This window comes from Eublepharis macularius, chromosome 8 (genome assembly GCF_028583425.1).
Source record: "Eublepharis macularius isolate TG4126 chromosome 8, MPM_Emac_v1.0, whole genome shotgun sequence".
NCBI classification, from domain to species: Eukaryota; Metazoa; Chordata; class Lepidosauria; order Squamata; family Eublepharidae; genus Eublepharis; species Eublepharis macularius.
In genome coordinates this window covers 141,766,449-141,782,817 of record NC_072797.1, presented here as the reverse complement: position 1 = coordinate 141,782,817, position 16,369 = coordinate 141,766,449, and the positions used below count along the sequence as shown (strand labels likewise).

General features: G+C 45.8%; 1 protein-coding gene across 2 annotated transcripts; it reads right to left on the bottom strand.

Moving 5' to 3' along the window:
• Nucleotides 1-445: 445 nt before the first annotated feature.
• LOC129334990 (C-type lectin domain family 5 member A-like) lies at nucleotides 446-15,976 on the bottom strand. Of its 2 annotated transcripts, XM_054987404.1 has the most exons (7): nucleotides 15,868-15,976; nucleotides 11,400-11,489; nucleotides 10,653-10,808; nucleotides 6,415-6,480; nucleotides 6,185-6,321; nucleotides 5,061-5,170; nucleotides 446-1,040 (listed from the first exon to the last, which is right to left on the bottom strand). In XM_054987404.1, the coding sequence occupies exons 3-7, from the start codon at nucleotides 10,729-10,731 to the stop codon at nucleotides 920-922; spliced, it is 513 nt and encodes a 170-aa protein (XP_054843379.1). In that variant the 5' UTR covers nucleotides 10,732-10,808; nucleotides 11,400-11,489; nucleotides 15,868-15,976; the 3' UTR covers nucleotides 446-919. The 2 variants fall into 2 exon arrangements, with proteins under 2 accessions (XP_054843379.1, XP_054843380.1); XM_054987405.1 differs by lacking the exon at nucleotides 11,400-11,489 and having other exon boundaries at nucleotides 15,868-15,921.
• Nucleotides 15,977-16,369: the final 393 nt, after the last annotated feature.

Below are 16,369 nucleotides of genomic sequence, written 5' to 3'. Positions count from 1 at the left end.
AAAAAGGCTTGGATGTGGAAGAAGATTCGCAAACTATGCAAACCCTTTTGCACTGTTTCTAGGATGCCCTAGCCTGTTGGCTGTCTTGATTTACACCGTGGAGTGTGCCCTGGGTCTCATCAAGAAAGGTGGACAGTAACCAATGTAAACAAATAAACAAACCTTTCTATTCAATCTGCAAAATTGCTTCTTTTGTCTCACACAGACCCAGGCATATCATTTAGGAAAGCGGGGGCTTTCTTTGGTTACTTAAGCACCCTGAGTGCTTGCCTTCTCTTCTCCTGTCAATGGTTGGCAGGTGTGAAAAAGAAAAGGTCAGTTTGAGATGCCATTTCTGATGTGTGAAAAGTGGAATACAATTTGGAAGGCGTTTCTGTTGGGTGTCAGAACAATTTATTATTTGCTGGGCAAGTAATTTCTAGTCTGCAACAATACTTACCCAACACACCTGGACGTTTGCATCCCTATAGCATGTATAAAGTGTGTTGATATGTTTATATGTGCATTGGCTAATTCTCACGTTACATTCAGAGCATGTACAGTTCAATGTGTGATTTAAAATCCACATTTATCCAGGTGCTGGTCCTCAGTTTCATTTGTACCATGAATCCGTGTTGGCTCTGTCTTCTGAAGGTGCACACATGCAGGCTGTACAGTTTGTTTACTGTCATATGTGAACAGGGCTACAATAAGGCAGCTGCCTGTGTCCAGTGGGCTTACACACATACCGCTGAAATGAAACGAGCAAGTGGAGGCACATTTTGCTTCTGTGTTGTGGTGTTCTTTTGGGCCCAAAGGAAATGACAGGCGACATCTTTTCTTGGGGGAGGAAATAGTCCTTCCTGCCCAGGCCACTGAAGCTGGAGGGTGGCCAAAGATGTTGCCAATTTTGTAGAAGCTCCAATGTGTAGGAAAGCTCCTATGCATTCTTCTCACAAATGCAGCGATATGGTCCATAGCAATGCACTGTTTCAAAACTTTCAAGGGAACCAAATCCAATCACAGCACAGTCACCATCAATTCTATAGTTGATACTAAATCTGTGAAGGAAGGGAAGTGAAAATCATCCCTTTGACAATAGACCAAATAAATGGGTCTTCAGTCTCAGCAAGAAAAGGAGACAATAATGAAGTAAATAAATATTAAAAATATGCACATAAACAGAAAGTAACCACATGCTGCTGAGTGGAGATCACTTAGAATCACAGAATCCTAGAGTTGGAAGGGAGCTCCAGGGTCATCTAGTCCAACCCCCTGCACAAGGCAGGAAATTCACAACTACCTCCCCTCCCCCTGCCACACCCCCAGTGACCTCTGCTCCATGCCCAGAAGATGGCAAAACAACCTCCAGGATCCCTAGCCAAACTGGCCTGTGGAAAATTGCTACCCGACTTCAAGGTAGAGATCAGCTTTATCCTGGGCATGTAAGAAGGGCAACGAGAACCAAGCACTGATGTAATCCATTCTGCCCTCCCCCACACGACCTGCCCAGGTTCACAAAATCAGCATTGCTGTCAGATCGCCATCTAGCCTCTGCTTGAAAACCTCCAAAGAAGTAGAGCCCACCACCTCCTGAGGAAGCCTGTTCCACTGAGGGACCGCTCTGTCAGGAAGTTCTTCCTAATGTTTAGCTGAAAGCTCTTTTGATTTCATTTCAACCTGTTGGTTCTCGTCCCACCTTCTGGGGCAGCAGAAAACAACTCTGCGCCATCCTCTATATGACAGCCCTTCAAAAACTTGAAGAGGGCTATCGTATCTCCTCTCAGTCGCTTCCTCTCCAGGCTAAACATATTGAGCTCCTTCAACCTTCCCTCATAGGACTTGGTCTCCAGACCTCTCATCATCTTTATTGTTTCTTACCTGCAAAGTTTTGCATATGTCTGAATAGCTGTTGTTTAGGAGTTCAAGCAATTTGAAATGTTGCTCCTGAAATCCACTCTTAGGGCTAGTGTATGTATTTTAAAAATCTCTCATGTCTATTCTTATTTATGCATTTTAGACAATGACATATCAGTTAACTAAAGTGTACCTTTTTATACGTTGGCTCAATTCTGACATTGTGCAAAACCATGGTTTCATTAAACTAACCAAAGTTAGTATGATTTACTGAATATAGGTCATTCCACTATTTACGGTTAGTCATTATGTCAAACCAAGTTCTGAAGTCGTTTTCTTAAGCCTGGGCCTCCTTTACATGAGACGCCTAACTTGACTCACAGTCAGACATTCAAAAGGGGATTCGTGTGAAAAGTGCTTAAGTTGAACCCTATTTTCACAAACTAGTTGTAGGTAAAATAAACCACGGTTTTGTGTTCTTTCTGAATCAAGGCATTATATTTCCTTTAAAAACCCTCCAAACCCACCATTATTCATCATAACTCATAACCTGGTCTTTCTTCGAAGTGCTGCAGAGCTTGTCTGATCCACGGCAGGACAACCTCACCCAAACCTCGGGCAATGAGGACTCTCCCATAACCGTAAATCTGTACTTTGCCTCACTGTTGGGAATAGAGGATGGACTGTGGTTCAAGAAAATACTGCACTGCACAGGCACAGTCTTGCGTGATTAGTGATTTCCCCAGCTGAACAACACATGCGACCAGCTGTGCTTTGTGGTTTGTCGTCGCAACCCACTCCTTTTTTTAAAAAAATTCTCCTGCAGGCAGCCAAGTCAGGAGGCTGATCAGGTCTCCAGTGCGCATTCACTCCCTAGATGAAGAGCTTGGGGAGCACACCTTTTCCAGGCCTGAGAGCACGTCGCACTGACAAGTGGCTAGAAAGGGAAAAAAACCCTTAACCACTCTGGTTTTGATCTCCACCCAGTCAGCAGATTTTTTAAGAAGAGACCATCGTTTTCGCTTAAAGCCAAACAAAACGTCATGGTGACCCCATGGCTGCCCCAGGCTTACCCCCTCCCTGTTAAAGTGTTTTTAAAATGGGCCCAGTCCTGATTTAGTCACAGTGCAGAGCTCTCCCTGCCCCCCACCTTTTAAAGTGCCCAAGCAGCTGTGGAGCAGGCCACGCGTGCACGTACCCTGCAATTGTCCCAGCACTTTGAAAGGCACATGTTGGGGGGAAAGAACACCACACCGCATGCTCTATCAGGATTGGGCTCAAACCACTTTAAACTGGGAGCAGCAAACTTGTAGTGGCCAAAAGTTCAATTGTTACATTTTGTTTGGCTAGTGGTGATCGATCACTCCCACATAGGACTGCCAACTCTGGGTCATAGATCCAGAGGAGTTAGCCATGTTAGTCTGTAGTAGCAAAATAGTCCAGTAGCACCTTTAAGACTAACCAACTTTACTGTAGCATAAGCTTTCGAGAAACACAGTTCTCTTCATCAGATGCATGGAGGGTATGAAGAAACTGACCAGATATATATAGGTGGTGAGGGAAGGGGGGAGAAGATACTATCAGTTTCCTTCTGATAATGAAATAACCATTCATAGTCTCTATTCAAACCTTTAAGTCTTTGGTGGAATGTCCTGGTAGATTGAAGTGTTCTCCCACTGGTTTTTGGACGTTTCCATTTCTAATGTCAGATTTGTGTCCATTTATTCTTTTGCGTAGAGGTTGGCTGGTTTGTCCAATGTACAGAGCAGAAGGACATTGTTGGCACATGAGGGCATATATCAGATTGGAGGATGAGCAGCTGTAAGAGCCAGAGACAGTGTAGTTGATGCCATTGGGTCCTGTAATTGTATTCCCTGGGTAGATATAGGGGCAGAGCTGGCATCTGGGTCTGTTGCAGGGCCTGGTACCTGTGCTGGTGACTCTGCTGGCCGATTCATGGTTGTGAGTGAGAAGTCGTTTAAGGTTGGGGGGCTGTCTGTAGGCAAGGAGAGGTCTTCCACCCAGGGCTTCTGAGAGAGAGGTATCATTTTCCAGGATGCGTTGTAGATCACTGATGATACGTTGGATGGGTTTGAGCTGGGAACTATAGGGGACAACCAGTGGTGTTCTGTTGTTAGTTCCTTTAGGTTTGTCCTGGAGCAGGCTGTTTCTGGGTACTAGTCTGGCCCTGTTGATTTGTTTCCTCACTTCATTTGGTGGGTACTGTAGCCCCAAAAATGCTTGTTGTAAATCTTTTAAGTGGGAGTCCCAATCAAGAGCATTGGTGCAGATACGATTACATTACAATGGTTATCTCATTATTAGAAGCAAACTGATCCCATTATCAGAAGCAAACTCAATGTATCTACAGCCCCCTCCCCTCACCACCTATATATATATCTGGCCAGTTTCTTCATACCCTCCATGCATCTGATGAAGAAAACTGTGTTTCTCGAAAACTTATGCTACAGTAAAATTGATTCGTCTTAAAGGTGCTACTGGACTCTACAGCTCTGGGTTGGGACATTCCTGGAGATTTAGGGGCGCAGCCCGGGAAGAATGGAGTTTGTGGGGAGGGACCTCATTGGGGTATTACGCCATAGAGTCCACCCTCCAAAGCTGCCATCTTGCCGGAGGAGCTGATTTCTGTAGTCTGGAGACTGGTTGTAATTCTGAGATCTCTCCAGGCCCCACCTGGAGGTTGGCACCCCTATTTCCTTGTGTCTCGTTATCCCCTTATTCCACCTGAGTACTAGTATTTTTGCAGCAAAATGCTTGCAATCCTAACAGGGCACTGTAGCCTCAATAACTGATACCATCTGACATGCGGGTGGCCGTTGCTCCCCCTGCAGCTGAACATTTTGCATGGCCCCAGCTGATGTCTCTCCTTCCTGTCCTTGCAGACACGATACAGTTACTAATGATGCTGTTATTAACATGCACAGTTCTTCCTTTCCTACGGGAGCGCTGCTCTGTGCATATGGAAGTGATCTCATAGACATCCTGTGCTCTCGTTGTGCTGGGGAAGCTGCCCCAGGTGTCGCCATTCCTGATGAAGTGAGGCAGCGTCATGCTTCCCAGAAATCCTTACTGCAACGGTGAGAGTTATTGTTATTAGCCTGACATTTCCGACAGAGGTGGGGGGTGGAGTCTGAGATGTAGTAGCTTGGCCCACTCCCCTTATCACCTCATAAATATAATAAATGGAACGGTAATGAACATACCTGTTAGGGTCAAACGGTGTGCCATCAACCCATGTCCACTTTCCATCTCTCCGAGTCAAGCCAATAAAATATTTATCATTATTTATTTCTGATCTGCTCTTGAGGAACATCTGGAGAAGGTGAATGGGAAAGGACACATGGTTGACAACGTCATGAAAGTGGAGTCCACTGCTATGGAAATGCAGTTCAGAAGCCTGGTGGGTGGGAAATCCTTCGTGCAGGTTTAAGTTAAAAGGAAACCAAAGGCCACTGTATATACCTAGCAACTGAGGATATTCTTCATGCATTTACAGAAATCTATGCCAGAATGTATTGGTTAGTCTTTAAATGTTTGTTTTTGTGGCGGTGGGCCAACCTAGTAAACCCTCTAGAGTTGTGTAAAACAATTATTTTAAAAAGGGAAAAAATGCAAGGATTTGCACATAAAAATAAACCCAAGATCATGGAGAATAATGGATAATGGAAACAATACTTTGAATCTGTTCCTACGTTCTTAGATTATTGTCATATATGCCTAACTGCATATCTGCCAGTGTGTGAGTCTATGTCTGCCATTATGTGTACTGGATATTCTGTACTGATCACTTGAGAATGTGTTCGGTGCTGAACTGAAATGTACTTTGCTGGGGTGGGTGTGGGTGGGGCCCCCTTTATCTGTTGAAGGTATTTACTTTCACTTCTACAGCAAGTGTCCTTGACTACAAGCTGCGGCTAGAGTGAAATGTATCCTTTCTCAGAGACTGAAATGAGTTCATCCTGTTCTGTGTCTAGTCTAAACTAATCATGTTCCCATGTAACTCTTTGGGGTTTCGCGCCAGAATGCTAACGGCCACTAAAGGCGGGAATCCTCCCTATAATTAGCACTACCCCTTTTTGAATAGTCACTTCTGCCAATGGATTTGTATAGTTAACTTGGACTGAACGGATCTCTAATAAAACTTCAACCAATGTGCCCGTGTGCTTGCTGTGAGGGAACTAGGGATCTACCTGCCAAGGACTGACAATTGCCTTCGTGTTTCTGAAATGTTAGCACCTGTGCCCTGCTGAAAGCAGTCTGAAAATGGACTCCTTGGGTTTGCTCTCCACAGAAGACCTTTTATTTTTTAACAAATTACTTCTCTCACCAACTCTTCTTTGCTGTTGACAACTGCAAGATGAGAATGTGATTGAGCGCAAGTCTTCTGGCTTCCATCCCATGTATCATCTTGGGAAAAAAAGTCGTAACATTTCCCCTTGAATAATTTCCACCCGATGGAGCAGGCTGCAGTTATGGGGAGAGATAGGAGACACACACGTTCAATATTCTGGGCAGAGGGACCAGAATTTTTGTGGGTAGGTTTTGTCGTAAACCAACCTTTGTTTTCTTTACTGATGCCAGTCGGGTCCTCTTGCAGAACCGAAGTATAGAAAACCTGTGAAACTGAAAATAGAAGTCTTTTTTAATCTATTAAAAATATATCAGTAATATTAAATGGTTAACATAATAATGTATGATATAATTTAAGTATGTTTAAATGATCAGGTAGAGATAAACCTGTAGCTACTTCAAGTCCTGTTCCCTGAGAGAAAGGGAAGAGAGGAGAAGCCCATGGTGGGGGGGTGGGGGTGGGGGGGGTGGGGGGCCTTGAGTGTAATAATCACTGTGCTAATAAGGATAACTCTCTTCTAGTCAGTTTAGTGCCCCGCTAAGAGGGAACAAAGCCCACAATGCAGCTGGGGAGCTGGGCTGAGAGAAGTTGGCTGACCCAAGGCCACCTGCCGAGCTCAGGGCAGCAGAGGGATTCGAACCAGCAGAGGGCTGACTTGCAGCCTGAATATGCCTCATTCAGTGGGCTTGGACTTTTGTTGTCTGCCTACTGTTTCTTTCTGAAGATTAAAAGTAAACTAGTTTCTCTTTAGGACCATGGTTATTATTAATAAAACAAATTAAGCTTCCACCAACAAATGGGACAAAAGAAAACTTACAGTGCAATCCTAAAGAGATCAAAAAGAGTCCAGTAGCACCTTTAAGACTAACCAACTTTATTGTAGCATAAGCTTTCAAGAATCACAGTTCTCTTGGTCAGATGCATCTGACGAAGAGAACTGTGATTCTCGAAAGCTTATGCTACAATAAAGTTGGTTAGTCTTAAAGGTGCTACTGGACTCTTTTTGATTTTGCTACTACAGACTAACACGGCTAACTCCTCTGCATCCTAAAGAGAGTTACGCCAGTCTAAGCCCATTGAGTTCAATGGGCTTAGACTGGAGTAACTCTCTTTAGGATTGCACTCTTAGTGTCTCAATACCCTGAAATTACTCCCAGGTGCATTACTAGCTCCTCAATTCATCACATCCCAATCAATCGAATAATAGTATGAAACTTGGATTAATCAACATAAAAGCAAAAATGACCTTTGTAAACTATTCATTCAACAACACCTTTAAATAAGTAAATCAATTAGTTTTAATCAATTATTAATTCACAAATCCCATCATGAAGTCTCAAGTAAACACTCTTAAATTCCCTGGACAATTCACTATCAGTGTAATAATATGTAATATTTGTATACATTTTGAAAGAGAAAATCTTATGTCTAGGACTAGAGATCAGCAGTGTTTCCTGTTAAAACTACCCAGTTATCCAGTAGGGTGATCAAAAATCTGGATCAACACTCCCTTCCTGGAATAGTACCATAAATAGGGGAAGGCCAGTTTGGGTTGCCAGCCTCCAGATGGGGGCTGGAGATCTCCTGGAATTCCAACTGATCTCCAGGCAACAGAGATCAATTGCCCTGAAGAAAATGGCTGCTTTGGAGGGTGGACTCTAGGGCATTATATCCTGCTGAGGCCCCTCCCCTCCTCTCTGCAAACCCCACCCTCTCCAGACTCCACCTCCCAAATCTCCAGGAATTTCCCAATCTGGAGCTGGCAACCCTAGAACGTGCTGGGAGCTTACTTCCCCCACCCTGTCCGAGAGATCCAGGCTCAACCTGCCTCACTGCAATGGACTGACATTGGGCCCGTCACTCTCTCTCAGCCTGGCAACCTTATTGGGGGGACAGTGGAATTGGGGGAGGGAGGGAGGGGGGGAGCTCAGCTCACCCTCAAAAACTACCTGGAGCTCCGTTGTATTCCAAGAGAAGTCTAGGCCCCACCTGTATGTTGGCAATAATATTTCCAATGAAAAAAGATTGAGTGGGATGGGGGCTTGTGTCATCTATTTCTACTTTTATAAGCACCTTTGAAAAATGTTCCAGTTACTTTCTCATCATTTCTCAGCCAGCATCTGGTAGAAGTTGTTAAGCAGTGAGGAACAGGGAGGAAGTTTCTTGCTGTCCCGGGCGCCAAAGCCATGCCAATCAAGGGGTGAGTCTGGTCAGGACTTGGGATGGGCCCTTTTAAATTGTGGTCTCCTAGAATCAGCCGCCCTCTTCTCTGCCGTGCACAGACAATGCAGCACAGTCAAGCTAAGTTTGCTGTTAAAGGGCAGCTGGGAAAGGCCTCACTGCGTGGTTTTGAGGCCGTGAGAGGAAGAGGACCTCCTTGCACACCACGTGCATTTCAAAAAAGGTGTGTGGTCCAGTGCAAGGTGAGCAGCAGTGAGGAAAGAGAGGTACTGGCAGTCCACTAACACTGTACAGTCAAAATGGGGGCTCTTGGGTTGGTGAAGCTGGAGACAGCTTCAGCACAAAGCCATTTTCTCCTACATTTTAAAAAACAGACTGCACCTTCAAAAACTGCAGTTTAGAAGGGGAGACACGTGCAGGTGGGAGAGAGTAGTTTACAGGTGCTCATATCCCCACCCCACCCCCTTGGGAAAGGTGACATCCACGGTGCTGCCAACCTCTCCGCTCCAAGCTGCCCCGCACTTGCACTCTTGGTTGCCTGGGCTTTCTTGGCAGGAGTAGAGCTGTGCACTTGGGGGGAAAATGGATATTTTTTCAGTTTTGGTTTTTGGAAAGGCTGTCCATGCCAGTATTCTGGATTAGACAGGTCCCCCGGACCATTTCAGAATTTGCCTCATTTTTCTTCTTTTGGAATTCAAAATGTTTTTGGGTCCATTATTCCCAATGGGGGACTATTTTCTGGAAGACGGGAGTGGCTGTTTTCCAGGCAAATGACGCCACGTTGCAGGGAATTTAGTCCTGGCTGTCCATTAATGACAAGTTTCAAGTGAATTGAATGAAGGGGTCCAATGCTATGGCCACATGAACAAGTTGCTTCCCCCCATCCCGCCCCCCCCCAGCCATCCTAGTTGTCTCCATTGTTTCCTATGGGGAAAAAATTCCATTCTTTCTCCAGGGCAAAGAATCCAGTAGCCCAATGCTCAACAGCCAGCACTGACCCAAAGCCTCCCAATGCAAACAGAACCAAGAAGTCCAACAGAACCAATATCTAACCTGAGAATCCCAGTGAAACCACATGCCAATGTATCAAGCCAAGCACGCTCCATGTCAAACCAGAGCCAAACCCACTTACGGAAGGGACACTGTTGCAAGCCCAATAGAACCAATGTCAAACTACAGAAGCCAAGCAGAACCCAGGGCCAGTGTGGCAAGCCTGACAAAACCAATGTCAGACCAGAGAATCGAAGCCAAACCAACTTGACAAGCCAGTACCAGGGCAGCGAATCAGACTTGGCAAGATACTGACATAGGCACGCACACACACTGATGTCACTTCCTTGAAATGGAGTCACGCTGGAGTTCTGCTTTTTATCCTCTTTGCCCATATTCAAGGAGCCAAGGAGGGCTGTGAGAGAACCGTCAAGACTGGGTGGACAGTTCAAGTGACCCCCTAACATTCGATCCTATTAAGTGATCTAATGATGATGTAACAGTGGTTTAATAAAATTCTGTGGTTTTTTTTAAACTCACTGGGAAAAATAATCACGGAAGTGCACAGAGTTCTGCCCCCAGTGGCAGTGTGTCACTCTTGAAAACCTCACTTTTCAGAGAAAGAGAAAATTGCAATCACAGCCTTATTGAGGCAGTTTGGACCACAAAGATGCAATAGCTCCTCCCCATTCACTCCCCACCCACTGAGAAAGCAGTTTTTCTTACAATGACTGAGAAACTGTTCCTCTGTAAAGAATGTTAAAGGAAGTGGAAACCAGGTAGCAGGTCAACCTCCCTCGTCCTCTCGCAGTTTCCTACCCCACGAGCCCTGTGCAGGCGACCTGTCCACTCAGGGAGTTAGAAGAGGCACAAGTACACTGGCTGCGCCCCCTAAACTCCACATGATTACTGGGTTATCTGCATGGGGTGACTGCATGGAGGAAGCGTCTCCAGGTATGCTCCCTCCCCAGGGGGTGGGGGAGGGGCCAGCACCTCTTGTCTGCTCCCCCTCCCTGTGTGGTCTGTTAATGTTTGAATGGGTCATCTGTACAAAGACCACCTACCGGCTGCAAGCATTTAAGGTTTCTAGAGAGAGCGTATGAGAGTCGGAAAGAAGGCTTGCTGCTTGTGGTGTGTGCAAACACTCCCAATGCTAGGGTTGTGCAAGAAGAATTGCCATGAGCGTGATCGATGTGCAATGGGAAGGACAATGTTATACATTTCCAAAAATCAGAAGATGGTACTGAGAAAAAACATTCAGGGCGATACTCACAGTACACCAGAAACAGAGAAGACGCGATCAGCTTCAAAATCACGACGGTCACAACCTGAATCACGAGGCTCCCGTTCATGTTCCCCTGCAGGTTTCTCAGGCAGCTGCCTGGATGATGAAATGCTTAAACTCGTCTCCAGTACAGCTTGTAAAGACCTGCAATTAAATGAAGCAATGGAGGAAGTGGTAGGATCCAGCCAAAGTGAAAAGGGAAGACGGGTCCCCTTGGACCAGAAAGGCTATATGGGAGATTATGAGACCAGCACGGACAAAACCCAGGTGGGATGGAGGCTGAAAGCAGCGGAGCCGGTGAGATCGAGTGAAAAAGTGGGCTTGATCCAATGCGTAGCCTGCAACGGAGATTACTATTAAGCCTGATGAGTATGTAATGCAGATTGCAACTATTAACTGGCCTTCAACTGTTGAGTGAGTTTGTGCCTGTGACGGAAATAGTAACAATCTCAAGAACCCTTCATACATTTATAAAGCACCAAATCTATAGGAGAACATGTTTATCCCGTATTTTCTCTTAGGAAAATGGAACAGTCTGTTCTCTCCTCTGACGTCTGTGTGTATTGGTTTAGTCTCACGGGATGAAGCTCCTGCTCAGTTCATCCTGGTCGTTGGTTAGAACTGTCAACTGCAAGAGATCCCTTGTCCTGCAACCAGTTGCTCCCGTCCATGTATCTCCTTGCTAATAAATGGATGTTGTGTTGAACCTAAGAGCCGGGACCACAGAGTACGTACCCACTTCCTGATCTGTAAGCCAAACGAACATCACATGCTCAGAGCCTCAGGCGTGGTTTTTCTATTACCCAATTGGTCCTCATAATATCCCTGTGAAGTAAATTAGGCCGAAAGAGAACAGAGAGAGAAATTTCAGTACAGGGTTTGAGTGTCGTCAGGAAGCTTTGCCACACATGGCTGCCTTCTGTTTCATTGGACCCTCAGTCCCTCCTGGTCTGACTGGCAGCGTCTCTCCAGGGTCTCAGGCAGAGATCGGCCTTCCCCATCACCTCCCACCTGATCTTTTTCTCTGAACAGGCCCAGGATCGAACCTGGCAGCTTCTACATGCAAAGCAGGAGCTCTCCCAGTGAGCCACGGCCGTTACCCCACACTGGCTCTCAGCTAAGATAAACAGGTTCAACCAAAATAAATATACCAAATATATGAAAAGTTGTAGTCATAAAAAGATACAAGCACAAAAAAGGAAACAGGAGGAAGAGACCAGCAGTCGAGTAAATAAAATGATCATGGGTTAAGTAAGCAAAATAGAGTGTTCTTAAGATACTTCTTCAAAACACAGAAAGAATTGGGCCGCCAGGATCTCCAAAGATGAGCCCAAACGTAAAAGAGGAAGGAACTGAGCAGTTCAGAGAGAAGAACCACAAGAATGTCATTCTCTGATGTCATGTGTTCACTCTGAAATAGAACTGCCTTCACTGGTGGACCAAATGGGTTACAAATAATTCTGTTTTTATTATTTACTTATTATTTAGGGATCTGCTTTATTATATTTTGAGTTTATATTCATTTGCTTTATTTAAAACAGTTCTGTGTCGCCATTCAAACAAATTCAGTATCCCCAAAGAGGTTAAGATTAAAACAAAACATAAAGCATTAAAGCTTTTCAGACATTAAAAAGCTTTTAAAAAACAAATATATATAAAATATTTGAAACAATCTGATCTAGACATTACCAGCAAGATCTTTCCTGCCCAGGAACAGCTGCAGCTGGCTCACCAGCCAATGGTGGTGAAAGGCACCTCTAGCCGCAGCTGCCACTTGTTTATCCAACAGGATGCTTGGCTCCTGGGTCCAGAATCACCCCCAAGTGATGAACCATGAGTTGTAGGGGGAGTGCAACCCCATCTAGAACAGGAGCCATTCCCATTTCCAAGTCAGAACTCCCACCACCACCACCACCACCACCATTTTGCCAGGGTAAAGTTTCAGTTCGTTGGTCCTCCTCCATCCCCAAACTGTCTCCAGGCACCTGTTCATGGTTTCCACAGCCTCCCTGGGATCTGTCAGAAGTGCAAGACAGACATCTGCATATTGATGGCAACCCAGCTCAAATCTCGGGATGAGCTCTCCCATGAGCTTCTTATAAAGTAGCAGAAGGGACAAGAGGCCAGAGGTCAGGAGGCGAAGCAGCACTCATCCGGCACCACGCTCTGATACTCACCTTTGAGGTAATCCACACATTAGAGACTGTAAACGGGCTTTCGTTTAAGATATTTGATTATTGTGCATACTATATTAAGTAATATTTGTGTTTTAATAATATAATTGCTACTGATAGTTGCATTTTCTATTGCCTCCTTGAGTAATGCTCTCTGGGTTCTTTTTGTAGGATTGAACCCACCAAGGAACAGGGCCTCCCAGCCCCCACCCAAAAAGGCAGTCCAGAAGGGTACCGTGACTGGTAGTGTCAAAAGCCACCAAGAGGTCCAGGGGAATTGACAGGGTTGCTGTTTAAACTGGAAGCGATGCTGGTATGCCATGGATACACCAGGCCTTCCCTCCCTTTTCTCCCTCCCCAATTTCTCATCAAACTAAATTGCTGAGAGATTGCCTTCCATAAGCAGGCCTACCTGGCACAGGTCATCCAGAAGGGCAACCAAGGCTGTTTCAGTCCCATAACTAGGCCTGAAGCCAGACTGGAATCCACTTCATTCAGGAATCCCTGTAGGGAAGCCAGCCCCCTCTCTCAGGGGAGGCATTTATTGGCTCCCAGGCTCAGCCTACCAACCCCCACGCCAGCAGGTTTACGCAGGAGGGGCAAGGATCATACAAGCAGGTGGTAGGCCTCACATGTCCAACAGTCCTGTCCATAGACTGTCCGTATCCGTAGCTGAAAGGTTGTTATGAAAGGTACTACTTAGGCTAGACTGCGCTTGCTGAGGAGTCTTCTTGACACCTGCCGTTCTGTCAGCAACCGGGTAATACCATTTAGCCTTCATGCAGCATTTTCCCTGAATGCCTGCAAAACTTTCCACACATCATCCATCACCCCGGCAATTTTTTAAAGATGAGCCACCGTTGTTTACCCTCAAACTACCAATGAAGGAACCGAGCTTATTATGAGAGAATGGCTTGCCCAGTGTTGCTCCCTGGGCTCGTAGCTCAGCTGTGGTTGCCAACACTTTCTCAACTCACAGCTCATGTGCTTAATGCTTCCCCAGCTTTGAACAGCTTCTTCCCAAACATGTCAAGAAGGCAGCGTAATGCAGTAAATACAAACGGAGATCTGCCTTCCCTTTGGCTTAAAAATTTCATCCAAACACAGAGCTAAAATCTCAGCTTTCTAGAGGGGAAAAGCCATCTGAGTGTATTCTTTGATCTTTAACAACAGGTAGATTTGCAGAAGTGAGCAGATGAAAGTGTGCATAGTGGCTAGAGTGTTGATCTGGTAGACCCAGGTTTGAATCCCCACTCTGCCCCAGTAGCTGGCTGGGTGACTTTGGGCCTGTCACTCTTTCTCAGCCTAACCCACCTCACAGGGTTGCTGTGAGGCTAAAATAGAGGAGAATTAAGTAAATGGCTTTGAGTCTCCATTGGGACAAAGGAGGGTTTTAAACAAGGTAAAATAAAATTATGCACGGTGCTCCAGAAATAAGAATCATCATAATATGTTGAAGTGACAACACGAAGGTGTTTCTTAAGGTACAAGAGCAGGGGATAGTAAAGACCATACAACAAGCTCATAAGAGCTTTTCCTCTTCCCACCTTGTATCCCCACTGCTGAATCCTTGCCAATCCCCCATAAGAGACAGGCTTGTGTGATCACTGAGCACCGGAAATTAAGGGCCAAACTAGACATGACAGCTGCCACGGGTTTATCCCAGTGTCTGCTGACCCATTTTAAACTGATTTGTAGTTTTTTAGCATAGCACCACGAGGCCCCATCCAGAACAGGCATACAGCAAGGTGGCGCTTGGCATGTGGGCTTGCTGGCAGGCCAGGTTGCCCAAAAGTGTGGTGAAGACAGCGAGAGCAGGAAGAAGGGAGCGTGACCAGCACCCCTGGAGTCATAGCCAGGTGGGGAGAGAAGAGGGATTGCTTCCCAGCCCTCCACCTGGCCACCACTGCCTCTGCTGGCTGTTTGCCTGACTCCTCCCCCCCTCTGCGTTCCAGGTGGTCACACAGTGGTGGCCATGCCTCTGGGGGTGCAGGCAGTCGTACACCGCTGCTCTTGCCTCCTTTCAAAGGAGGGATATGGCGACCCAGACGTGACTGTTTTCTTTCTGCTCTCACCTGGCTTCGCCATGCCTCTGGTGATCTGGTCTAGAGCTGCCTAGCTGCATGCGTTTTCTGGATGGGGCCTCATGGCTCTGCAATTAAAAAACTACATAGCAGATAAAAATGGCATCAGTGGACACAGTTATAAACCCCCGGCAGCTGTCGTGCCAAGCTTAGCCTTGAGTGAGATGGCAGCAGACCCAAGTATTCCACACCAGGAAGCGCCTTCGTGCTTGTCCACTGACAAGCATTTCAAAAACTGGTAATAGGTCTACTGATATAGTGTTATGATGCTGTAGCATTATGCCGACTTTTAAAAATAATGGCAAACCTCCTCAGCCAGTGGCTGGGGATGGGCGGGTGTTTGGTGCAATGAGATCAGGAGAGAAAATGGCCCCAGATGTGGGCAGGGAGGGTCAAAATCCTTACCTTCCAATATACCCTACATGGAAACCCGCTTTAATTTCAATCTTTCCAGAAATATTGTAGCAAAGAAGGGGAAACCACAAAATTTGGGAGGAAAAAGAATCATTAGAGCATGACCTTGCATAGATGTTCCTGAAAACATCTCTGTAGTTTGAGAGCAATCTAGGGCAGGACAAATCCTGTGTGTGGAAGCAGCTAGAAATGAGTTGCCACAATTCCCTGTTAAGAGGGCAAGTGGCTGGATGGGAGATTAAACCCCGTCTCCCTCAAGAGGTTTGGGAGCAAAGGCGTCGATCCTAAATTTTCAGAACTAAGAACTGATTTGATCTCCCCATTATTTAATAAGAACGCTCTTTCTCCAGAAGCAAAACCATCCTGGCTACTTGGAGACAAAGACAAATAAACTACTTTGTGTGCGGTGAAATTCATAGCAGCAGTTGTTAAGCTATATGATAATTCACTTCTAGAGTTTTTTTTCATGAGTTGAGGGTTGATGTTTATGACTTAGGTTGTAAAAATAGTAAGAAATAAAGTATAGCTGACCTGGATAGACAAGAGGTTGGACTCCGCTGAAGGCAGGTTCACGTTTGTTCGTGGAGTCCAGTTGCATTCTCAGGAACGCAGCGGCAACCATTTACTGGGTCCAAACATGGATATGAATAATATGACGTATGAATTCACCCTGTACAGGAAAGGGAAGGAAAGAAGGCTTACCCAAGGGTCACTGTGTTGTTGTCGTTTCCTTCCTGTTTTCTCCCCTTCCTCGTTCTTGAAGATCTGGCAGTGTCTCGTGGGCCTTAGTTATGCAGCTTTGCTGAGGCCTTTTCTCTCTTTTTCGTTGCATGAATGGGGAACTGGTGGTTGTCCACTCCTTCTGCGTACCGTTGGTGTCTTGTGTGTGTGTGTGGCGGGGGGGGGGGTTACTCTGCACAAGGTGTCTTGGGAAACGTGTGGGACTGACTTCCTCATTTTATTGTACGGACAAATGTCTAAGTTGTCAGGTGCAAGGGGGATTTATCCTGCTTTGCCCTTTGCTCCTGTTTTA